Source organism: Channa argus, chromosome 15 (assembly GCF_033026475.1).
Source record: "Channa argus isolate prfri chromosome 15, Channa argus male v1.0, whole genome shotgun sequence".
In the NCBI taxonomy this organism is placed as follows: domain Eukaryota; kingdom Metazoa; phylum Chordata; class Actinopteri; order Anabantiformes; family Channidae; genus Channa; species Channa argus.
The window spans coordinates 12,424,179-12,449,674 of record NC_090211.1 but is presented as its reverse complement, the minus strand read 5'-3'; the positions used below and the strand labels follow the sequence as shown (position 1 = coordinate 12,449,674).

At 38.9% G+C, this 25,496-nt stretch overlaps 1 protein-coding gene across 5 annotated transcripts; it reads right to left on the bottom strand.

Annotated features, from left to right (window-relative positions):
• Positions 1-725: 725 nt before the first annotated feature.
• Positions 726-25,496, bottom strand: LOC137100073 (protein tweety homolog 2-like). 5 transcript variants are annotated; one of them, XM_067477694.1, is made up of 14 exons: positions 25,035-25,496; positions 21,149-21,321; positions 18,042-18,153; positions 13,638-13,858; positions 11,221-11,316; positions 9,653-9,725; positions 7,307-7,376; positions 7,142-7,197; positions 5,763-5,855; positions 5,588-5,680; positions 4,756-4,898; positions 4,450-4,635; positions 4,291-4,369; positions 726-2,133 (listed from the first exon to the last, which is right to left on the bottom strand). In XM_067477694.1, the coding sequence occupies exons 1-14, from the start codon at positions 25,161-25,163 to the stop codon at positions 2,053-2,055; spliced, it is 1,605 nt and encodes a 534-aa protein (XP_067333795.1). In that variant the 5' UTR covers positions 25,164-25,496; the 3' UTR covers positions 726-2,052. The 5 variants fall into 5 exon arrangements, with proteins under 5 accessions (XP_067333795.1, XP_067333796.1, XP_067333797.1 ...); XM_067477695.1 differs by lacking the exons at positions 13,638-13,858; positions 18,042-18,153; positions 21,149-21,321; positions 25,035-25,496 and adding an exon at positions 11,994-12,154 and having other exon boundaries at positions 729-2,133; XM_067477696.1 differs by lacking the exons at positions 11,221-11,316; positions 13,638-13,858; positions 18,042-18,153; positions 21,149-21,321; positions 25,035-25,496 and adding an exon at positions 9,829-11,126 and having other exon boundaries at positions 729-2,133.

The window sequence follows — 25,496 nt, the reverse complement described above, 5'->3', positions numbered from 1 at the left end:
CACCATACTTTCTGCAAAATTACTCACCTTAGCTGACCAGAGGCAGAATGGTGGTGGAGTGCTGATCAACAAGTCTTCATGCCTTAGCACAGCCAATAAAATACCTTCATCCAGCAGCCTCGATTAGTCAGAGTCCTTAAAAATATGGCTGAAAACTCAACCATGATCATACTTTGCAACATTGGGAAAAATGTTTTGAGAGATGTTCCTGGTATCAAACAGGATACCCCCCCCCCCCCCAAATATCAGTTTCAACTGATCTTATCTTTGTGTCATTTATAAATTAAAAAAATTCTTTCATACAATGTATTGGCGGCTGTAAATGGTGGCTGTAGCTCAGTTGGTCGTCCATGGACCACAGGGTCAGTGGTTAATCCCCACTCCCGGCCACATGTCGAAGTGTCCTTGGGCAAGATACTGAACCCCAAGTTGCTCCCGGTGGGTCAGCCATCATTGGTGTGTGTGTAAATGGGTGAAAGGGAATCAACATTGCAAAGTGCTTTGGATAAAAGCGCTATATAAGTGACTGCTGTATTTACAATGTCCCAACATTTCTGGTGTCTGCCTGCAGACAAAATGTAGTGGCAGCCTTAGAAATGAAAGGGATGTTTAAAAAAAAATCCATGGATCGTGGATCTCTCCTGTTTGCAGACATTTTTAAAGCTATGTTCTAAAGAAGTAATGGAAATAGAAAAGTTTTAAGTTATAATTTATTATTACACATTTCTGCACTGAAATTTACAGATCAAATCCAACAAAATAGTACTTCCCCTAAGCTGTGGCACACCAAAAGTTATTAACGGCAAATTTGGCAATGAAAGTGTGTGACTGTAACAATATGCTGTCCTGTCTGACAGGCAAGATCCAGCCCTGAAGGTAAGATGTTTAAGAGACACATTTAAGAGTATAGCCCCGTAAGACATCATTACACAAATTAGCTTAATCCCATTACTCATACTAGGCTATTAGAATAAGAGCACAGCAGTACATGACCAGTAAGCTGCATTGACACAATAACACAGTTGTTTGAATACAGAATTTTATGAGCCAACGTTATGGTAGTTTGAGACATTATCCAACATAGAAAAGACAGGGGGTTTATCAAACAACATAAAGAACACTTTCTAATTCACAAACACATTAAGGGTTGACTAAGAACAATCTTCAAATTTCTTCATATATAATTCATGTATTTTGTAGCTGACTGCAACTGGTGGAACTGGATTGTTTTTTTACGCCAATGAGCATTTCCTATCAAAATATCACCACAACACAGCAAATAATCATGTTTTTTAAAACTGTGATAGTGTAATAAATGCCTTGATGTGAATTATACCCCAATCTGTTGTACATATTCAGTCCAACATAATGTTTCTGCATGCAGCTAGTCTTCAACTGTAGCAAAACAACAAACCCTTCAGCAATAAATATACGACTCATTCCTGATAGTCAGTTCACACATTGCAATACAGTGCTACAAGAATCAAGAGATGCTTAACACGTGTGGCAGTTGCAGAAATAGAAAACAATAACGAGTGAGTGGCATCTTTGGCTAAAAAGCTATATTTGGTACTTCTTAATTTTCTTTGATATCATCCAAATAGTTCATGATTAAATAACCAAAAAAAAAAAATTGTCAACTGTCATATTGAATCATCGCAGTTCAACATCAAAATACTGACCATGTTCATGATCATATCTATCTATGCACGCCACCAGAATAGAGGAAAAGCAAGATTCAGTTCAAAGGCTCCTAATTTGGTTCATACAAATACTTACATTTGAGCGAGTGTTTCCACGTATCATGACAACAACAATAACATTGCTGAGATGAACTTCTACAAGCTCTCTCTGCTCAAACTACATGCAGGGCTTTCAGAGCACTGCTTTGATTTGTTACTGAGGTAATTGCCTCACATGGCTTGCTTTCATGTCTCAAATTTGGATGGCAGGCTGCAGGCCTGTAAACAGGATTATGCCATGAAGAGTCTCTCTGGTAGGCACCCAGAGTCTCAGACAGTGCTTCTCTGAAAGAATTCAGTGGACAGCAGGCTACACCTGGAAGTCAGTCCCAAAGTGTCTCACCTGGGCATCAGTCATAGATAGATAGGTGGTCCTCATACTGGGCGAATACTGCAAGGAAAAAAAAAAAAGTAGGACATTTGTATTCAATCTATGCCATCATATCACTAAGACAAATATTAAAAGGGTGCAATCTGCTTTAAGTTTGTGGAGCACTTGTTTGAATTATGAGCTGCTCTTTGATGATGTGGCCGTGGAATCTGGATGATAGGTTAATGTTGCATATAGCTCAAAAGCAGGAGAAGAGCAGACAGAGGGCATGAGTTAGGGGTCACAGAATAACTTACACTCACATGTAACACTCTGTAGATACAGTAGTGGCAGAAGGTCAAAGGTCACACAGCTCAGGAAGTGATTGGACTTTTAATGGGGTTTGGGGTCTTTGGGGGGGTGGCAGGTTAAAACATTCTGCATAGCAAGCTTCATTACTGAGGTAATCCAAGAGTGAAATGAAATGAAAATGAAATCATAAAAATAAAGATAGACAATAGAAAACTTACTGTTTTTAAAAGTCTGAGTAAAAGAATGACAATAAAAAAGGATTAGTTACAAAACACTGATTAATATTAGACAACATATAATGCAAATGCGTACATTAAAGCATAAATGTAAAAAAAGTAAAATGCATTGCAAAAAAAGAAAAGAATATACAAAACAAATAAATAAAAAGACCTGTACATACTGTGTGGTTAATTTACTGCAAACACCTTGTTAAAAGTCTGAACATTGCTGTTATTCAAACACAAATAGAAACACATGCCAGTGGCACACAAAATGTGACTCACTGTAACAGTTTAAATAATGGTGCAAATTCTCACTCCCTTTTTTCTGTTCAAAAGGCATTTTGAGAAATTGGTACAGTAGGCTGTGAGCACCGTTCAAGCACCGAGTCAGCCACACGAACAGAAAACGTAACCCAAGAGAAACTTCACCTTTAAGAAATTGAATATGTATTTGCCAGTGTGATCTATAATTTAGCTTCAGAGACACATCATGAATTTTACCATTGAAACTACATACATAATGTGAGAACGAGCTGTCGACAATGCTATATTTATTCAAACCTAAACCAATTTAATTTTAAATATACATAAGTGTTTGCATTAGCCTCAGCTATTTATTTCTAAGTACTAGAAATAAAATCCAAGTCAGTCATGAAAAGAATGAGCATAATCTCGTTGCTTAGCAGTAAGAGTGTCTGCATACGGATATGACACAGAATGCACAAACTCAATACACTTCAGACAATGGCCGGCAGAGGGCAGTCTTGCATCATTTGCAAAGCAACAGAACTAAAGGTTAACATTGGGAAAGCAATTTTACAGTTGAGTGAAAAGGTTTGCCATGGCGTTATAGCAAACAGAAAAAAAAAATAATAAAGAATGTGTTTTTTTCATCAACATAATATGTAATGCACATCAGTCAGTACAAATGTTCCTTCAGCTACAGAAGTAACAAAAAAGTCAAGGAGATGGTTATATTAAAATAATAAAAATTCAATCAAAGGTTTGCGTTCCCCTCTTGTTTTATGTCCTCCTTTGCTTTTAAAAGCTCGTCCAACATCTTTGGGTACCGTCTGAGCAGCATTTCTTTACTTTCAGATGGGATTTCAGCCCATTCTTCATGGTATAAATATTTACGTGCTTGTCTGCCATGTACAGCCTATATTAAACCTAACAACAGGATTTCAATGATAGTTAAGGCTGGAGTCTGGGAAGCTCATGGTAGAACATTCGCTTTATTATTTTGAAAGCATTCCTGACTTGACTGTGCTTTGGATCATTTTCATATTGAAGAATCCACTTTCTCCTAATTTCTAGCCTTTTTGACTGATGGTAGGAGCCTTTAAAAACATTTTGATTCTAGGCTGCATTCAATCTTCTTTCTACTTTATGCAGAGCTACAGTCCATGACGCAGACATACATTCTCCAAACATTAGTGAGACTGTATTTCACTATAAATGTCTTTTCCCCCACACTCCTTGACCTGTTTTAGTACTTCTGATGAAGGAGCATGTGTACTACAGTAGCTGAATGTGCAATAAATATTGTGCGGAAGAAAAAAAATTTTAATGAAAGGTTTTGCACTCAATTGTAGGCTCTTGCAGCTGTTGCAAGTTTTTTGTTAGTGTCGCAGCAGCGTTGAGGTCAGCAGTGCCACGATCATCATCAAACTAAGGACACTAGAGCCTCATAGGGCCAACGCACCGAGGGAGGTGGGGATCCTCTCCCTATCAGTGGCACGTTCTCATATCGAGGGCTCCCTCCAAACAGCATGGACTGATTCCTGCGAAAGATTAGCAGAGAAAATAAGTAAGTGATTAAACGTAGAAATACAAGCATGCTGTCAACTTCTCTATATCTCACATGTATTCAGGAGGTGGCGCAGCATTAGAGGCCGATTGTGGTGGTGGATGAAGGCTGGCCTGGCTACCAAGGCTGCTGGTGTAGCTACAGAAACTGTGGATGTTGGACCTTCTGGGGTTATAGGATATTCTCCGAGCTTGAGGGTTGAATGGGTCCTCTTCATCTATGTCATCATACTCTTTTTCCCTGGGTGACAATGGTACACAACGGACAAAGACAAAAACAAAGAGAGTGCATGCGTAAACACTTTGCTGGAGTGCACTGCAGACTGTATGTAATGGGATAAGGAGGTGGCTTGGTGCTGACCTACTGCCCATTAGTGTCCATACTCGGAAAATTGCACACAGCATGGCAGAGAGTGCACAGGCAGACAGCAGAGAAAACAAAGAGAGGTAGAGGAGCCCTTCCACCCCATCATAGCACACACCCATTAGGGCATCGAGGTAGTCCTAGAGAGATAGACACAAATTATATAGTATAGTCAGTTAATATCAGCATCCAGGGAAAATATTACCTTGCAAATGTAAAAACTATTTTCAGACAGGGTGTCAGGTTGTTAAATCTTCTTTGTGTATTCATTGTGTACTTTGCTTGTTACAATATATTTGACTAATGACTAAAAAGCTCTGACATATTTTTCACAGATGTGTGGTCGATAAGTGTTATTCGAGGTCTATTATTATCTCTATAATGTAAACTGTCTGGACCTGGCATGCATTATACAGTTTTAATGAGCAGTCCTACCTCTAGCTCTTATTTAACATACAAGACACAGAGCCACAGATACATGCATGTAGGAAGACATAAAGTAAGCCTGCTGTTGCAATCACAGCTGCAACAAAGACTTCTTCTAGGACTGAGATGTCTCATTTTCTTCACCAGATAAAACTCTCACAACCTGAGAGCTGCAAAAAGTAAAGTACGACTTTAAATCAGAAAAATAGAGCCTGGTGAATAGAGACCGTCTACCAGATACAGGCTGTACTGACAATGGTAACAGTGTGTACAAACACGTCAGTGTACGCGACGTACTTAGAGATAAGGGTAAAAATCAGTCAAGTTGGTCCTCTCAAGTGGCTTTGAGCCATGCAACAAAGCAGTCCTATTAAAAAGTGTCCTGGTTGGACTCTGACCTTACCTTATGTAGCCCGCGGCAATCGAGCAGGGCTGTTAGTTGGTGTAGACTGAACTCAGTGGAGTTCAACAGTCGCTGGATCCCCAGAAGGTCTCTCTGTATAACAAGGTATAAAAGGGGAAAGATGATACACAACTCTCCACAGTCTAGAGTAATAGTCTGTCAGCCAGCCACTTACCTCAGCTGTGGGAAAGATGGGCACTGAGAACTGCAGCAATCCCTGGATCTGGATTTGCATGGTGGTCAGAGAACGCTGGCCGTCTGTCAAGGACTGTGAAAACATAATCACCCACCACCATCACAGGCACAGACATTCAGCAAAAACAATGAGAGGATCGTATTAAGGAGAGCATTGTTTGGGAGCAGCATGTCAACAAGTAATTTTGTGTTAAGTAAGGATTTTTAATGCGCTTAACAGAAGACACATTTCTTTCCAGACAGAAAGGCCCAGATTATCCTTCGATATCAACCGTCTCCCCCACCAATCAGCCTCTCCTTCCATTCCACCACTTAATCTCAAGCACAACAAAAGAGCAATACTTATATCAACTGGGCTATCAGAGAAAAGATTATCCTTACCTACTTAACAAGCATCACATTAATCTCTAAATGGATGCTGCAAGGATAACTAAGCTTGTAGGTTTTTAATAATTACTGGTCATGGGTTTAGCCTGCCACACAGATACAGATTTCCTCATGTAAAAGCCTCACACTATATTATAATACATAAGGACTAACACCATCCTAAATTCTCTTTTGGATTGTGTCGTATAACCGAGTGTGGTGAAAGTGAAGCATTCCTCAGGAAAGAAATACTTAACATCAAACACTCATGTACTCTGTGCTTCAGAACCACTGAAGCTCCAAAACCACCTACTGCATTTTGTGCTTGATGTACAAGGTTACGGTTCTACATCTAAGTCAGCTGGCCTTCAATCTTTTTTTTTTTTTTTTTTTAGTAGAAGCTTTGAATTTCATTTCAGGTTTGTTGAGTTCCCGCTGTACAGTTTCGCTAAAGGTTGTGTGACAGCTGTATACATAGTTTTATACATGTACAATAGCTGTCTAACTAGATGACATGGGACATATGTTGAATAAACAACTAAATATAACTGGCAACTGGCTCACTGGCAACTTTTTTAGGTACACCTGTACAATCTAATGCGATCCAATACAGCAGCTCAAATTCTACACTTACAATGTTATAATTTCGCAGTTTTTAAGTTGAAACTTAAGAAGAGGTGGTTCTAAAGTTTTGCCCCCCTCATTCATTTTACGTAGGGTGACCAAAACATTAGAACCAGCTCCTAATATAATGCACTCCAGTATGACTCCACTAACCAATAAACAAGAGCTACCTTTCAAAGATTCTCGATCAACTCTATTAAGAAATTGCACTTGTTTGTGTTTCAAAAGAGCCCGAGAGCCTGTTGATTTGATGGGATATGACAGGGAAAAACTCATTTTAAAATAGCAATACATTTTCCAACATGTGAGTCTCTATAAATAACAGTATGTTTAAGTGGTCAGCTACGACTTTAGACATTTAGTCAATACCTTTTGAAAGGGGTTTGGTAGATTCGGGCTGCAGAACAAATAATAATGTGCAACATCTGAAAAGTGAAAAGAAATAGGGAGAAATGAACAGAGATTGGCAACGTGTCTTGACATTTGGTGACAGAGCTAGTATCTAGAATCGTGTTTGTAGACACTGCAAATTACCTGCACTGAGGAAATCCTTGGTTTGGTTAACAATAAACTTGTCTGGAGACACACAGAAATCACTGGTGCCCTGTCCAAATACAAAAAAACATTCTGTAATGCCCCAAGTATGCAAGACTAAAAGAGCACAGTATTCATTCAAGCCACAAGATCCAATTTCTTTTTGTGCAGCAATTGAGTAAAACTGATTTTACACTGGGCAGTTATTGACTATCGCTCAGCAGCACAAACTCTTTGTTTTACAACTATTTTATCCCCCTTAAACTCAAGTAAGCCAATGAAATGAAAGTATTCACACAAAAGCCCACAGACGTGCAAAACAGCAGTATGCAAATATATATTTACAGTATAAATGAATGAAATAGATGCACATGTACGTTAACTAACCTCACAGAGTAATGTGTGGTATGTTCTGCAAGCAACCAAAGGCTTTATTGACCATGTAGAGCATGACGTGTTTTGCTAACCATGGAGGAAATCTATTAAATATTTTCATGTTCATTCATTTATCCATGGAGAGCTGCTAATGAGCATGCATAAACAATTAAGGGTCAAATTCACACAGCCGCTGCGCACTTAATCTTCCCCAGAACATGGTGATGTGGCAATTTTAGAAAAGAAGGGGGCAAATAACAACAATAAAGTCAATCATTTCTCATGCACATGCATAATTCACAGCTGGCTGGTACGACCTGATGTGAAAATACCAGGCTATACTGTTCAAAGTTGAAAGGGATCACAACATCTTCTGTCATGTAGAATTAAACATCAAAGCCTCATGCCATTTATTCTTAATGCAGTCTTGTGTCCAGTGCTTTCCATGGAAGACATAAACAAAAAGTATCACAGCCCAAAAAGACTTCACAGAGAGTAAACCTATTTTGAACAAACAAAAAAATGCCTCAGAAACAATATCCCATTCATATAAAAACAAAATATTCTACAGGATACCACAACATACAAACACAATAATCCAAACACATTAGATTAGAAAACATGCACAATCAGACACAAGACAAAAAACAGGCCCACTTAACCTAAATGCCTTCTTTCTATATTTTATACCCAACATACTTGCAGATCATCACCACCAAACATACAACCCAGAACATGACATTTGTTTTCAGCAAAACTGTAAAACAACACATCAATACTGCTGCTAGATGTTACCCTTCATCTCGATCTCATTATACTCGTAGGGACATTTTGTTTATGCTGTGTCTCATTAAATATGTACACATTTATGAGCAATTTCTAGGACACAACCAGCATCCACCTTCCTTTCATGTTGTGCCATGTTTTTGCATCATGCAGTTTTTGAGTAATGTTTGCAGGTGCAACAAGTTTACTTTACTGTCCCACATTCAAATTGTCCTTTGATAATCTGCATCAGTGCGGAGAACTAGCCTACTTACTAGGCAGCCATTGTGGAAATTTACCCCAGCTCACCTGTGGCATGTCATTTAGAGACAGAGAAGCTTTACTCATCTGGATAAGCTGGCCAGAGAGGTCATAGATATTAATGCAGGGTCATGTTCTACTATGCTGAGCTGAGCTGAGCTGAGCCACAGGCACAGTCCAAGATATTGGTAATCTGGCTTTACAACTGCAGAGCAGTTTAGCAAGAACCACAGCAGATGTAAGCATTTGCAGCCCATGTAGTTAATTTCAGGTTAAAATCATCTGCCTCTCCTCTTCATTCTCTCTTTCCCCTACCACACTTTAAACAGCTGTCCAGATGTCAAATCCTACAGGATAATCCACAGATGCCAGGACGCCCTGCAGGAGGCAGGGAGATCGGGTAGAAGCGACGGGATGAAGGAAGGCTAGAAGCAGGGGGGGTTGCACTTTGTACCCCAGACAGCATCGCTAATACAAGCTCCATTAAACACACTAAGGCCAGATGTGCTGAACACATGGTGTGCAGACAGGAAGGCAGAACAATCTGTCAGAAATAAGGAAGTCTGAAAATACAGATGAGCACAACAAAATAAAGAGATTTTGAAGAAAGGAAGTCTAGCAATTAATGATTGAAACCAGCTCTATTTACAATGGCTGGGGTAAGGTTTGATTAACCCAAAAGGCTGGGGCCTTGTAATCAGCTTTACTGCATCACTGACTACAGAAAAGAACCAGAGTAAACAAACAGATAGAGACACTTTTTAAACAGGAAAGATGTCCAAGAAAACATGTATCGACAGTAATACCATTGGGAGTAACTGCATGAGTAAATGCAGTTCAACCACCACAGACCAACAAGACATCTGTAGTTTCAACCCGCTGTGTCCGATGGCATGGTAAGAAAAAAGTTTTATTAAGTATTAAGTAAGTCACTGTTTTTCCTACCACAGCTGTAGCAGTGCCCGCTCCCAGTGAGGCCCAGCTCAGGATCACAGACAACATGACAAAAGCCATGACCCTGGAGTAAAACAGCAAATGAGAGAGAGGAGTGGGTGAAAGGGAGAAACTGACAAAGACAAAGCCACACAGGGAGAAGCAGATGAATACGTTTATTTTTGTACCAGTGATCTTCAGCCCTTTTCACTCAGTTAATTTGATTTGTTCTATCCAGCTTTTGCTTGGGAATTGTTCTCCTTCTGCCTGAAGACAGAGGCCCATCTTAGACTTTGTGCTGGTGCATTGTGGCATAGACGGCGCAGCTGAATTCCATTTATTAAACAGGGAAATAAAGATAAATTAACTCATGACTCCTTGGTGTATTCTCTTGTTAGTTCTCAATATATAAAAAAGATCTATTCAGCAGTAAGTTTTATTAAAGCAAAGGAATTACTCAACAGAGGTCTCACAAGGCCACAACTGAAGGATAATGCTACTGGAAGTCTGGGGACTTTCCATGTCTTTCTTTTGTTATTTCTGCTCTCCTGGGTTCCACTCGAAACATTTTAATTGGCTGCACTTTCTGTCAGTCGTAGATGTAATTGCTGTCAACCCCTTGTGCTCAATCACAGTCAATCAAAATATGCCACATGCTTTGGCTTGTAGACCTCTTGTTTTCTTTGTCCTCCTATTGTTTGAAAAAAGTTATAAGTTATTCAACAAGCAGTTGACATTGCAGAATTGTGTCATAGAAAGAAAAGGAAAAAAAAAATCTTCCCACCTCTAACCACAGTTTCTTAGTCACTAAAGTTAGAAGTTAGACAAGTTGTTGTGAGCATGAGGGAGACAAACTGAGCAAAAAAAGTCCTGATTGTTGTAAAAACGGCTGGAGAGGGCTTCAATTCTCACCTTACTCCTCTGACCTTCTTGAAAGCACCAATAAAAGTAGCCTGAGAGCACTTAATAATTAGTTAAGGGAGCAGACTTGAAGGATCAATAGGCATTAGTGAGACCCATCAGAAGAGGATGTGAAGAGCGATCCTGAGAATCATCTGCTAACACTGACACGTAGGCCGCACTAAATTGGGCTAATGGGATGGGAAGTCCTGACTGTGGATTTAGCTTGTCAGACATCAGTGTAGGTTTAAATTACTGGTTGCAATTAACTAAATCAAACATACCTGCTCCTTCTCTTTGCATTTTTATTCAGACCTTTAGAATATAAACATGGCTTGTGTTATTTAGAGAGGAAAGTACAGTCTACATGAATTCAGCAAAAATAAGGAGCTTTGAGCTAGAGTTAATCTAAGACTGGTGCTACAAGGTTGCCTTTGTTAGTGGCTGAAATCTAAAGCAAATCTTTGAAGGGGGAGAAAAATAAGGCAGTGCCATTCTTAGGGTTATTTGAAATGTAAAACAATCTTATATGATGCTAGCAATGCTCACTGGTGCCCTGTCTGTGGTCTGTGATCACAACAAAAGCCTAAGAGAAGAGAGATTGGAGGAACAACAAAAAATGGCCTCAGAAACAAGATGAAAAGCAAATGCACCACCACATACACATTCAGGATACGTACATGATCAGCAGCCATCGAGTATGCTTGGCGATCCCTAAGCACACGGCCAAGCAGATGACCAAATCCAGGATAAGCAGCAGGAGACAGGTCAGCCATCTACAAGACAGGAACATGAAGCATCAGCATAACAACCCTGATTGATGACTTTCACATACAGCCAGCATCCTTGATGCACATGCACCGCACCAGCCTCTGGAATTGCCTTTCCGCCATATGTTTGTGACTGGGTGCGTGAGATCGGTTGGTGCTGTACAGTAAATCAGCATTCTTGTCTCCTAGTTAGAGCCCATCTGTTTCAGGTAATTTCCAGCCTGTTGGTTTAATAATTCAACACCACAAATCCATAGACATTAATTTTTCAAGCTTTGAAAATGTCCTTCACAGGAATGCCCTGCACTCAACCTGGATTACAAATGCCTGCGTGCATGTGTGTTCTGACCAAACAACACATTCTTATGAGCCTACAAGTCCCAGCAGCACTGTAGAATTTTACAACTACTAAGAACATTCACCACAAACAGGTATATTCTGAAGATACAGTATATTCACACAGACATGCTGTCGCATATCTGCTGTATTTAAGTAAATACTGTATGTACACCAAGGTCACTAGAGGACATTATTTATTTGTGCGGAAACCTAGAGGTAACTTAACAAGCTTTAGAAATAAAATGCAGATTGGCCACTCCTTTGCTTACAGAATTACACATATGGATGGAGAATAACTACAAAAGACTTCAAACAAACTGCAGTATTTCTTTAAGCACACTTACTGTGGGTATTCAGAATAGCCAGGAAGTGCATAACATTGGAAAACTGAAAAGTGTCATTTTTCCCCCTGGTCGAATAACATTGAGATGACCAGTATATTTGTTGTTCGTCAATAAAGAGTCCAAGTGCTGCATGAAACCCAATCAAGACCCCAGAGACTGGTGTCAGGATGCACAAAGTGGCAACTAGTTCCATCGAAGATCTGTGTCAGGATACAGAGCATATGTTCCATCTGGGAATACGCATCTATAAGATTAATGACAAGATCAAACATATAAAATAGTATTGATAGGGATAGGGCAGGGACTGAGTCTTTGGATAGATCAGAACTCCCCAAATACATAAATAAATGTTTAATGCTAAAACTTCAAAGTGCAACTTTTATATAGAATGTTCTGAGTGAATCTCTGCAACAGACTGACAAGAAGGTTTTTGTAACTTTTGAGGGAACAGTGCCTACTTCTGTACTGACATGTCATGTATTCAGTGAAAAGTCTCTCTAGTGGATGAAATTGGAGAAAAAGAATTACAATTTAATGTCACATTCACATTTTTTTGTGACAGACAGTCTGGTAACAGCTGAACTCTACCGAAACCTGGCCGTGCATTAAATATCATACTGCGTCTAAGCAAATAGGGCGTCATGTGCGGATGTAGATTAATTTGTGAATGCGGCCTGTATACATAAACCTGCCTTTACTTAAGTTCTAAAGACATTTCAAAATGGTTTTCAATGCAACCTCTACTAAATCTGCAACGTAGTGGGACAGACATGATGTATGGGATGAATTTGATGGGATAACATCAACCCCCAATTCCAGCACATGCTCACACAGGGCTCCAGATAAGCCCCAGTCCCTGATAACTTTGTGCCTAAAGTGCATATAAAACAAATCCTTTTGCAGAAGGCAGCATACTACCTTAGATCCTATGTTAGTCTCTATTTCCCATTTACTCCAAATTACAACCGTGGACGGGTTGCAGGTGTGAAACTTTATGGCATCTCAGCAGCTTTATGTGCAAAAAATTAAATAAGCTATAAAAGTTACATTACACTCAAGGACTGGAGAAACAGCCATCTGAGCCTCAGACATTAGCATCTCCCTCCTGAATTAATGCAGGATATTTTATTCATTTGGTCTACTTTGTTGTTGATTGGGTTTATTATTTCTTTATGTGGTCATTTAATTTCAATTCTGTCCTCTCAAAACATCTCTTTTTTTTTTTTTTTTTTTAAGAACATACCTCAAAGATAGAACCATATCAAAATAACAACTGCAATCAATGTGAGCAATGATCTGCAGATAAGCAGATCATTTATATTCCAATAGTCAGTCTTCCGTGCATGATATGCTGTGAGTGCAAGTGTTAGAGCTCAAATAGCACAGTGGGCAATAAGCTTAATTTCAGCTTTCATTTATTTAGCAATCAGGAAAAATAGCTTTTCCGGTGTGTATTCTGGAGGGGAGATCAATAAATTCCCATCTGCTCTATGTCTGGTCCGAATTACTTACAGTCCCATTCTGAGCAGCATGTTCACTTCAGCCACACACACACACACACACACACACACACACACACACACACACACACACCAAATACAATAATGTCATTCATCCCAGGGGAGTTGCTAAGGCTCTACCTACCTGTAATACTCAATCATGGCTGTTTGGTCAGCAATGTCCGCCAAGTCAAAATTGGCCTTTTTAATATCTGGCAGAACTGTCAGCTCGCGGACTACATTGTTGACCATTAGCCGCATGTAGCGCAGAGCTTGGAGGAAATCCAACCTTGGAGCAAAGATCTCATCCAACCGTTCCAGGTGTTGTTTGATTCCAGTTTCCATATTTCCTAGAGATCCTGCAACCTAAAAACATAAAATAAAGATAAGAGAATGAAAGAAACACAGAAAATAGAAAACAATGGGTAACAGGATAAGGGAGGGGGGAGGTGAAAAGGAGTCGCAGTGAAAATAGGGTCACAAGGAAATAGGAACATAAATAAATTCATAAAAACGGATATTCATAAAAAGAAGATTGAACATATAGAGAAAGGTGAAAGAACCAAAGGAGCACTCCCTTGAGAAAAGATTAACTTTTCTTCTCAACCGTGTGTTTTATTCAGATAAACAATGTAGAGTGGAATACTGATAACAATACCAGGGAGACCTGTTATCACAGGGGTCTTTGATAGCGAGAACAGAGTAGGAGGAGGCACGGTGGAGTAGAGTAAATGCATTTTACTTTCCCATTTGAGCAAAAACAATGTGATGTCGTAAACACCTGCACTTTCACAGCATCAGTGGAGCTGGAAGAGGGTCAATTTTAGCCCAACACTGACATGGGGAAATAGTTTCTCGGCTGAATCTACACTCGAGTGAGACTCGCAGCCAAAATAGCTTGACCTACTTATACTGATATTTTGAAATGTGACATTAAAGGCACACTACACGCTGCAAAAATGAAAGAAAAGCATAACCCTGCCATCAAAAATTTAAAATGGGGGCTTGAAATGAGCATTCAAAACATGTACTGACACTAAACGGAATTTCAATGTTTTTTTAAGCAGTAAAAAAAAAAATATAAAAAAAATCATAGCTGTGAAAACACAAATGTAGACTACTGTACGTAATGTACAGAAAGACAATCACAGGACAATTGTTTCCACCATTTGTATTAGTTTGTGAACTTTAGAGGTCCTGGAGGGTGGATTTTGTTACACTTGAACAGAGATGGGTTCCTTTGCCCCTTTTCCAGTTTTTCTGGTACATTGTGTTAATTGGCTGTTGCCTTTGGATACAGTACATTTATATATTATTCTTAACATCATACTCCATACACCAGTATGCAAATAAGTTCACTTCCCAGAAAGCTGAACAATTTCTTCAGATACTTACATTTACACTTTTTTCTAAACAATTACCTGTACTGTAAAAACAACTAGTTTAGAAGAGGACACACACACAAACCCACATGACAATTGCTTAGATAGAGCTGTGTACTTAATATTCCACTCAGTAACAGACTCCATCAGTTCTGACCAGATGTTGCTTCTTACCAGATGTTGTTTGCAGCAGTCCTGTTTTCTTAATCTATCATCTTTTCTTCATTGCACCCTTCTGACTTCTTTAACACATTCCCATATTCTAAGTAAGTCTGAAATCTCACCACAAAGAAAAAAAAAAAAACATTTTAAACACTGTTTATTACATTTTACTGAGTGGTTGGATTTAATGATTTGTAAGAGGAAGAGTATCAACGTGGAGATCAGGCAAAGATACAGCCCCATCCTGCACTCTAGTGCTCCCCAAGGGAGACTATCTGATTGCCAGTAAACTGCTCTCTCTGTGCATCATCTCTTACACTTCCTGCCACAACGCCCTGAATCTTATCTGCAAGGCAGTCTCCCTAAATGTGAGAAATGAGATCCATCAGCATGCTGCTCTGGGTGATCCACATTTCCCTAATCTGGACCGTCCCGTCTTCCGTTAAAATGGATTAAAGCTCACTTTTACAGAAAGCGGGTCACAAGGAGGCTTCTCTATATTGGACACGCCTGTTAAAAGGAGTCTGACTGATTTGAGGCTTGCAGCAGCAGTACTCCAAATGCCTATTCACATGCAGCTAAACTGTTCCTAAATTTACTGTTTGTAAATTCCTCTAGTAATTTTATATATCTGAAGTTTACTGTATTAACCGCGACAGTAAAACAATATACAGGGCTTTAACGTCAAGCAAGGTAATACATTGAAAAATAGGACACTGAGGAGAGCTATTCAAGGGGTATAGTGATGTATGGTGCAGAAAGCAGCAATCATTTTGATCCCAGAATCACAAGACAGCTTTCACTTTTAGAGAGGGGGAGCTATATATAAAAGTGTAACCACCGCTGTAAATTGGAAGTGCACATTCTGATGTAGCATGATAGCCATGTTTCTTCATTTCTTATTTTTGGAAAGTACTGACAAGTTCTTAATATTACAAGCTGACTGCTGGGAAAAAGGCTGAAATAAAATTTAAAAAAAAGAATAATAATGCCTGATAACAATCAAAAGCCTGCTTCAATAGCAAAGGGAGAATGATCCTCCTTAAATCAAATCTTTCCCTCTATGACACAAGATTATCCCTTGCTGAGAGTGAGAGCGCATATTTTATGATGAGAAAAGCCTTAACAAACCAACAGTGGATCCAAACAGCTACCGGCGTACATCACTAACCTCACAGGAGCCTTGCAGAGGACAGAAATTCGGAAGAGTCTGTTTCTGTATTTTATTAGACAAATCAGGCATTAACCCAGCATGTAAAACACAACAAATCAAAAGACCTGTAAGACATTAAGGTAAAGCAAAGAATAAAAGTTATTACTTTTGAACCCAGGAAACAGAAACACCTAAAAAGGGCAGGAAAGGATTAGGCGAACCAATAAAGATCAGTGGAGACATGACTCTGAAAGACAAGCCTAAGCACAGAACAAAGCAGCTTTAGCTTTATGGGATGGACAGCCAGCCAACTCGCCTGCTATGTAAGTGGAGTACATTAGATCACGCTATGGCTTTGAGAAGGAGACAGCCTTTGTTTCCCTGAGGAGGTTCTACATTTCTCATGCAGGCATACAGTAGTATAGCCTACTACATCATGCTACAGGATCAAATCAATACCAAGATACCGCAGAGAAAGTCAGCAGCAGGGAAGTGAAATCATTAAAAGTTGAATTCCATTTACTTCTTACAGCACAAAGAAAATGCTGTACTGCAAACTATACTTCTTCGCCAGATTATTTGTTACACCACGCTCAAAGCAATGCAGTCTAACACAACAGCCCTTAAATAAATCATGTGGTCCCAAGCTTATAATATTTATTTATTGTTGAAACTCTTTAAAAGAACCATTGATTCAACTTTATGGTCATCCCGGATGCTGTAGTTCATGATGCTGCTGAATTACTCTCTCTCTCTCTCTCTCTCTAGATAGATAGATAGATAGATAGATAGATAGAGAGAGAGAGAGAGAGAGAGAGAGAGACAGAGAGAGAGAGAGCAGTACACTGAGAGATATCTTTCTTAATATTACACCTCCACCTCCCACTATAACCTCAATAATATACACACAGTACAACTTTCAGCTTTCTGACAGTTTCAACTTAAAAACTGAGACATTAAAACCTTATAACCGTGTAAAAGGAGAATTCATAGAAAAGCTGCACTGGATTGCATTAGATTGCACAGGTAATGAAGTGGCCAGTGCAATGAGATCTACAAATGCAAAACATTTAAATGTAATTGCTCCATATACAATGATATGCATTGTACAATATGAAGCAACATGTACATCAGTTTATTTTCATACTACACACAGTATAAAATGACCATACTTGCACTTTTTTCACATTCAATACAAACAAATACTGTACCAATATTGAGACTAAGAGATATGGGACGAGGCTTAACAGCCACTAATGCACTGCAGATGAGAGTTAATCCTTTTCTTCCTCGTCGTGATTACTGTTTCTTGCAGGGCCTTGTTCTGTCTCCTGCGCCTTCCTCCCTTTACTATCCCTCCACCCCTCTGCAGGTCAGGAATTGTATAGACAAACATTCCCTACTTACAAACCCTGGGGCATCAGTCACTTCAATTCCTTCACTGTGACAAAAAGCAGACACAGACCCCCTGCAGTGAAGTGCAGCTCTGAGACAGATGCACACACCACTAATAGAGAAGGAGCTCAGGCGTCTACTGGCTGTAAATCAGTGTTTCCATGAAGAGTGAGACAGTAAGCCATGATAGGACCATGCTTTGTGTCATAAAAAATGTCTGTAATTGAAAAAATACCTCCGTATATGACGCAAGGGAGATGAGTTATTCACAGCAAAATGAGCGTTCATTTTTTTCTTACAACTCTGACACATTTATTGCCTGGTCAATTTGCAGTGATTCAACTGGGAAATTGTTAAATTGAACCTGATCTAAATAAAAATCATTTTAGCGACCAGATTTCATGTTTACAATGAAACCATTGTAGACTAGAGCTGGAATTGCCAATGACAATCTCACCAGATTGTTGATGCCACCCAGTGTGTGATTGGCATTGTGGAGTGAGTAGGTCAGCTGGTACACCCCATCGTTGGTCTCACTGTTTCCATAGAAACCCACTCCTACAGCAGAACTGTGAAAAGGAAAGATTCAGACAAAATGAATATAACAATCATAATGTCTTTTTTACTGTAACATGCTACACCTTAAATGTGGATGGCGCTAGAGCCAAAAAAGAAGGTGATATTAGTTTTACTCACAATAATCACTGTTCCCGGAATGAGCTAAACTGAACAATGTCAACAAGTCCGTGAACCAATGAAGGCATGAGTAATTGACAGTATCTCCTCTTAGTTGTCATATTGGGTAGGATGTTGCAAAAGTGGAGCTGATGCATGAAATACAACATTTTCTGATCTCTTCCTCCACCCATTATAACCTCCATCTTAGGCTTGTTTTGCACACTTTGATGTGAATAACTTCACATTTCAAACAGTAATTTTGAGCCATAAGTTCGGATTTGTTATCCCATTCACTGCAAAAACCAAATCAGAAGTCTACTCCACATCAGCGTAAGATCTTTGCAGCCTATTGTGACAGTGCCTAAGCCTTTGTAATGAAGAGGATTACAATCCTAACCCCTTAGAGACCAAGCTCTGCAGGACACAAACATCCGAGGTCAACAACAATTTCAATAAAATGTAGGGGCAATTTACTAGCAAGGTGATGCAATCATTACTCAAACAAAGATATCCAAGCAGAATTGTTGTTTTAATACTTCATACACACAAAGACACAGAAAATAAGGGAAGAAAAGTCTAGTTTACTGTCAAAATGACCCATATGTTCAGGACTTTTAACATAATCTGTGCCCCAAAGTACAGAGGGGGAAAAAAAGCCAGGTAGACAGACAGCCAAGTTAACACCATCATCCTCCACAGTGACACAAAAGCAACAACAGAACTTCAAAGAGAGGATGTGGAGTCTGAATTGAATACAACCTGTCAGGGTGTGTGTGACACATCATCACTATGAAAGCGTACACACAAAGGTGGGAGTTTCTTTGTGTTTTCTGTCACCGTAAACTTGCATGTTTAATGAAAATTGCTGCCTATTTCTCTCTTGTTAAACGACTTACCTGTGGTTATGATTTAGGCCACATGAGGCCATTTCAGTACAATCTAATCGGAGCAAAAGGAAGATGCATAATTACAGTAATCCATAGAACCCAAACTGCATGGATGTAAAAAAGAAAGAAATACTTCAATTTGCTGATTAAAGGAAAGCAAATGAGCTCACCCAACACGTTTCTAGATGTTTGTGGTGCAGTTGATCTGTGGTGGCCTGGACAACAAGCTTTACATTAACCCCGGGCCAAACTAGTGACAGTGATAATAACCCAGCAACAGTGTCAGCGACGATAATGGCCCACTAATGACACAATCATGAAACAGTGATGACACAGGACAACAGGGAACCATTAGTGTTTTCCTTTGGTGGCTGTGAATAAGGCCGTCTGCAGCAGCTAGAGGTGTTAACGAATGAGGTGGATGAGCAAGTAATAACATAAATGCCTTCATTTTGCTAGAGACCGTTGTATTTTTGCAATATCAGGGTTAACTGAAATTGACACAGGAAGGACGGATTTTTTGAATATTAGATTAGCCTCCAAAGGGGATTTTAGATGTTTTTTTTTTTTACTGTATTCCTGCAGCAGTTATAGATAATTCTTCCTGAATACCAGGCAAAACTTGGGTGATCATTATAAAATGACGTTAAACTAGATCTAAACAAAGTTTGGTCAGTAGAAGTCCCATGATCCAACCAAATATAGAATCAGTGTACAGTTGAGTGTTGTATTACACAAAAGCATTTTTGTTTTATACTGTATGTGTCTATGTTTCCGCACTGGACGTCTTTGTTCAAGTGCAGAAGCACATGCAACATTTCCAATTAAGTTGGTCACTGTAAAGCTCAAAACCTCCAATAATATCTACACTATTCAATACATTTTCATAGGTTAAAACAATAAACAACTGTCAATCCTAATGAGATAAAAGCTTCACGATTTCATCACAAAGACAAAATGCTGTTACTAACAATGAAGTACTGTGGTTTTAAGCCACAAAAGCTTAACATGTAAAGCAGTCTCTTCAACTTCATAGTAATATCTAGATTCATAGATTATTTAATTGGATGCTGTAAGCAGTGGTTTATTTGTTTTTGCCAAGCAAAGTAATGCCCGGTCACATATTAGTGTGGTACAAACACAGAAAGCTAATAAAGTTAAAGCCCAACACTTAGATAAAAGTCACAAGTTTAATAAGCACATCTGGCCACAAATTCATTTAACTCCATTAGGAGACTCGTGTGTTCCCTTTCATTTTTATGTTAAAGTGTATTAAATCATGTCAAACACAATTATGTCTCATGACGTAGTATCTGCAGGTTTTATGGAGGGGTGTTGCTTGTTTATGCTTAAATAAACTTGCTGAACAACGCAGACTGTTACAGAGGAGAACTAGCTGCAACAACAAACATCCTGGAATTTTATACCAGTAAGCGTAATCTAGTCATTAACTCCAATGGGGATATAGTATAATCGTAAAAGCCCAACATTCAGAGGCCAGATCTAAAGCTGCACCATTCTTGTATGGGGAAGCATAAGCGCACTGAGTTTTGTCATGTGGGGGTTGAGTCATCTACTGTACAAAGTCAGCTGAGTCAGTCTCACTGTCCCTGTAGCCTTGTTGATGATTTTTCCTGTCCCAAATATGGCAGATAGACTAAGATTATTTGTATTCTTTAGACAGAGAGAGCTGCCTTTAATACAAGTTGATAGTAGAGACCCACATTAGCCTACAATATGGTCATAAATGGCTCATATGAGGAAACAAACAAACCTGACATTTTTTTGCAACATGCCATAGAATAAACTGTACATTACATAGGCTTATCCATCATCTTCCTGAATGTCTGAGTGAAACTTTCCAAAGTGTTGGATGAAAAAAAAAAAACCCTAACAGTATCACAGCTTTAGCTCATTAATATTCCTGTGTATGTGTGAGTTTGTTGTTACAATAATAAACATCACATGGTATTGCATCATTTTACCATTCAAGACTCACCATATGATGAGACCCGTGATGACGGCACTCCAGGTGACACAGCAGGTATTGGGCCTTTTGCTCTCTCCATCAATGTCCTTGTGGCAGCAACACAGGCAGACCAGATAAACTGTGAGAACGAGCAGACTCAGACCCAGGCCCACAGCACCAACACCAGCTAGAACTATCAGAGACTGATGGCAGGGGGAGTGGAGAGAGAAATGTTGCATCAGTAAAATTTAAGAGAAATACATTTACCAAGAACTTATCAGCAGATTATATACAGAAAGATTCACTGAACTGCTATGTGTGGTCTCAGAGTATCAGGCTGGCTGACCTCACTATTCAAAAAGTGAACAGGCTGAGTGAAAACAACTTGGTGGTATCAAACAACATACATGTGTAAGATATATTTTTGACCTTAGTATGGAGCTACCTGATCCACTGATCAACATTATCACTGCTGACTGCAGCAATAGGATAGAAACATAGAAGTAAGTGCTGTTGGGAAAAGAAAGCTCACAGAGAATCTGGATTTTTTTTTCTGCCAAGAACCATAGCAGAACTTGGATTAAAGCTGACGGGAAAACAGAAATGATCCAAGGCCGTGAGCATCATGTGACACAACTGGTTTCATTCAGTCTTGTGATGTCTGAGTGCACAAAATATTTAATCCCTGAAGAATGGAGAGAAAACACAGATATAAAAAAAAACATGATGGAAAACAGTATTAAAGTAGCTCCTACATCGATAATGTACAAAGTTTTATGATTACACCTCTATGCATGTCTGATATTTTGTGTTTTGTAAAGCTGTTACTTTTATCATTGTATAGAAATGAAAGAGGTACAGAGCAGGCAGAGAAAAATGCCATTCTTTAATTGTGTGAGACTCTACTGAGGGAGATTTCTTGCAACCACCACAAAAAAAATGGCATGCGATCGCTTTATCAAACAAAGTTGCTTAGAGTCTTCAGAAGCCTATTTCCAAATGATTCAGCTTCCCAAATGAAGGAGACACATTAATTGATCTGTTTGTCTTTACAACTCCATTATAAAACAAATCCCCAGCCATTTACAGAGCGATCCCACAGCAGCACAAACAATGGTACAAGCTGATACTGTACTTTACTGAAGCCAAATGTCCTTTAAACATTTCCTAGCATTTATCCCTGGGAACAGTTTGTAGGTTTTAAACACGTAAGATTTGAGCTCTCGGTTAGTTTAAAGGCAATCCAGAGAAAAGCATGACCTTGATTTTACTTGCAAATAACAGGCACTTAAGTTTTAATGCTCACAAGTTCAAAAAGTATGTGCCTGACTGACTAAGTAGCAATATTCCTTGACTACAATGTCTGTGCCTAATTATTTCCTTTGGATGACATTGACAGTGACTGAATTTAGATTATATTACTTTGCATATTCTAATAAAGTCCTCAATTGTTTAAACTCTGTCAAGTCATGCAACTTTCATTCTTTGTTTTTCTATTCTAGTACGTCAGCAAATAGGACAGTCCTAATAGAAAAGACAAATCTCAACAAGGTGGACGATTTTCTAAAGAATGATTCAGACACTGACTTAAAAAATTTTCCATCATAGCTCCAAAACTATGGAATAATCTGCCTGAGGAAATCAGGCTCTCTGACTCAGTGTCATCTGTTAAGTCTCGTCTGAAAACGCATCTTTATAGATTGGCTTTTCCAGAGATGTGAGATTCTTGTTTTAGTATAAATAGTATATTCTATCTATATCACTTCATGCATTTTACTTTGTGCTTTTGTTTGATTTTATATTTAACTTGATTTTATTTATTTATTCATCTTTATTTTCCTTTTTAACGTACAGCACTTTGTATTTTGTTTGATAAGCACTTTATAAATAAAGCTATTATTATTATTGTTGTTGTTGTTGTTATTAATAATAATAATAATAATAATAAAACAGTTGCCAACATGAATGAAGAGGAATACAGTAAAAAACACTGTACATCACTTATAAATGGTTTCTTAAAAAAAAAAGAAAAAAAAAAACCTAAAGTCAAACAGACAGTCAATACAGAAACTGTGATAACTGAGCTGTCCTACACACTGGTGGCCTGGCCAAAACCTTAATCCAATAATTTGCTAATCATTGGTTTTTGAGGGCACTGCTGATGAGCCGCTGTGAGGAGAGTCTACGGTGGTTTCAAGTCTGGTTAGACCTCCTGCCCTTCATAGGCCCAATGCTGCTAGTTCAACACAGTCCTTTAATTTTCAACTCCATTGCTTCATAATTAGACATGCGGGCACTTCAATTTAAACTGGATGCAGTTCCATAACAAGGGAAAGGATCCATGAGAAAGTGGAACAAAGAGACACAGGAAACTGCTAGTCATTGATTGTGCATCTTCCCAGAAGGATTTTAGTCTCAAATAGGCATAAGTATGGATGTCTGACTAATTTAATTAGGCAACAAACAAGTGTACAAGCTTTAAGAAAAGCATCTTTCACTTCCCTCGCAAAACAACAGATCAGCATGTCAAATGAAGGTCTTATTTTCAGTCTGTGAACTACCAACAGTCTCTGTGGCAATAACAAAGCCCTCTTCACTCCTCTCAGACTGGTACTCAGCTGAGCCACTGTGACACTGCTGGGATTCAGTGACCCAGATGGACCTTGATATGTAAAGACAGTGGTACAGCAAAATAACGCAAGTTAGAAGAGAGAGGTTTCTGGCAATGGCATCTATATTCAAAAATACTCTGGGTCAAAACGACCACACACCCACGCACAAACACACACAAACTGTTATAAACTCAGGCTCTATTTTTCTTGTTAACTGAAAGATGAACATAACAAATCTTTCCAAGCTCAAAATAAGATCAGTGCACAGTGTTATCGATACACAGTAAACAAATATGTCCACATTTTCTTAATTAAATTTGGAAACAGTGTTTTCTGTTACACAACAAATTATTACAAGGAGTTTATTTTGTTGGAATAAATTATATAACACTCTGATAGTTTTACTTTATGAATATCATTAGTGATTTTTAATTAAATTTGCGCCTCTCAGACCATCTTGTGGTAATATAATGGGACTTTGTGTGCTGCAATATGCTGTGAGAGGATTAATCCAACTTTCTGTAAACAAATAAGTACAATCAAGTCTAAAGTGTAGGAAGACTAAACTGCACAATTTCAAAGCATAATAATTGATACCTGGCAACTACAAATTAAATAAACTGAGCAAAGTAAACTTATTTTATTAATAAAGGCTTTGGACCAGTTTGGGGATATTTAAATGTAGCTTGGTAAAAATACATTTAACTGTGTAAATCATTTGTTCCTTTTGGTCATTTATCTTGCAATAAATTCCCACCTTATGGAAAGTATAGGCAAACAAGCAAAGCCCATTCATCTCATACGGCCAGTGCGTTGTTTATGGCGTGTGGATGAGACAGAGGGGATATTGTTGGGTTAATGTACATGATGAATCTGGCTGATAAAAGGCATAAAAAAGGGCGATGTGTTGTGTGTCCCAAAACAGTGTATATGCTACATACTTACAGGGATATGCTGCACAAACTGTAGTTGTTTACTACCTGGAATATTTCATACCCAACTTATGTACTTGATACAGGTCATGTGCCATCATGTGAGAACTGCAGTATGGGTACTTACTTCCAGGCACTGGGACCAAGTGTGAGGAAGCTACAGTACATTCATATAATTATTAGTGAAAATATTAAAAACATACTTTTTTACTCAACGCAGAAGTTTGTCTGAAACTACTCGATGTTTGAAAAATGTAACTTTAAATGTTGTTTGCCATTGTTTAAAAAGTCACTGATCCACGACACATTTTTTTTTCTGCTGAGCTCATTTGTGAGCTACGTGTGCTTTTACGCACAAGTACAGTTACCAACCTGCTGATAGTTCGCCTCCTCCGGTTTGAAAGTGTTGTCGACTGTGTGGAAAGAGAGATTGAAGTGGGGGAAATTGTGCAGCCAGTATGTCCACCACGGAGCGACGTAATCAAGCCTTACAGTGGCCATTCCTGCTTGAAAATCCACCGACAGCGCGTCCGTCTTTAACACCTCGACACTCAGATATTTCCAGATTTTGCGAGAAGTGAAACACGCGACTTCAGAAGAAGGTCTACTTTTCACAGCTTCTTAGAGAGGAAGTTCTTCTTTTCCTATTACGCCTCCAGAACAAGGCTGACTAATAACTCTTGCCCCTTCGGTTTCCATAGTTGTATGACTATTGTTTAGGTGCACAACTACTATTAAAACAAAACAAAACATCCCCCTTCAGTGAGGGCCAAGCGCATGTATCCGAGTCAAGGGACCGACTGACGACACGAACCTGCCTCCTTTAACCGGGAA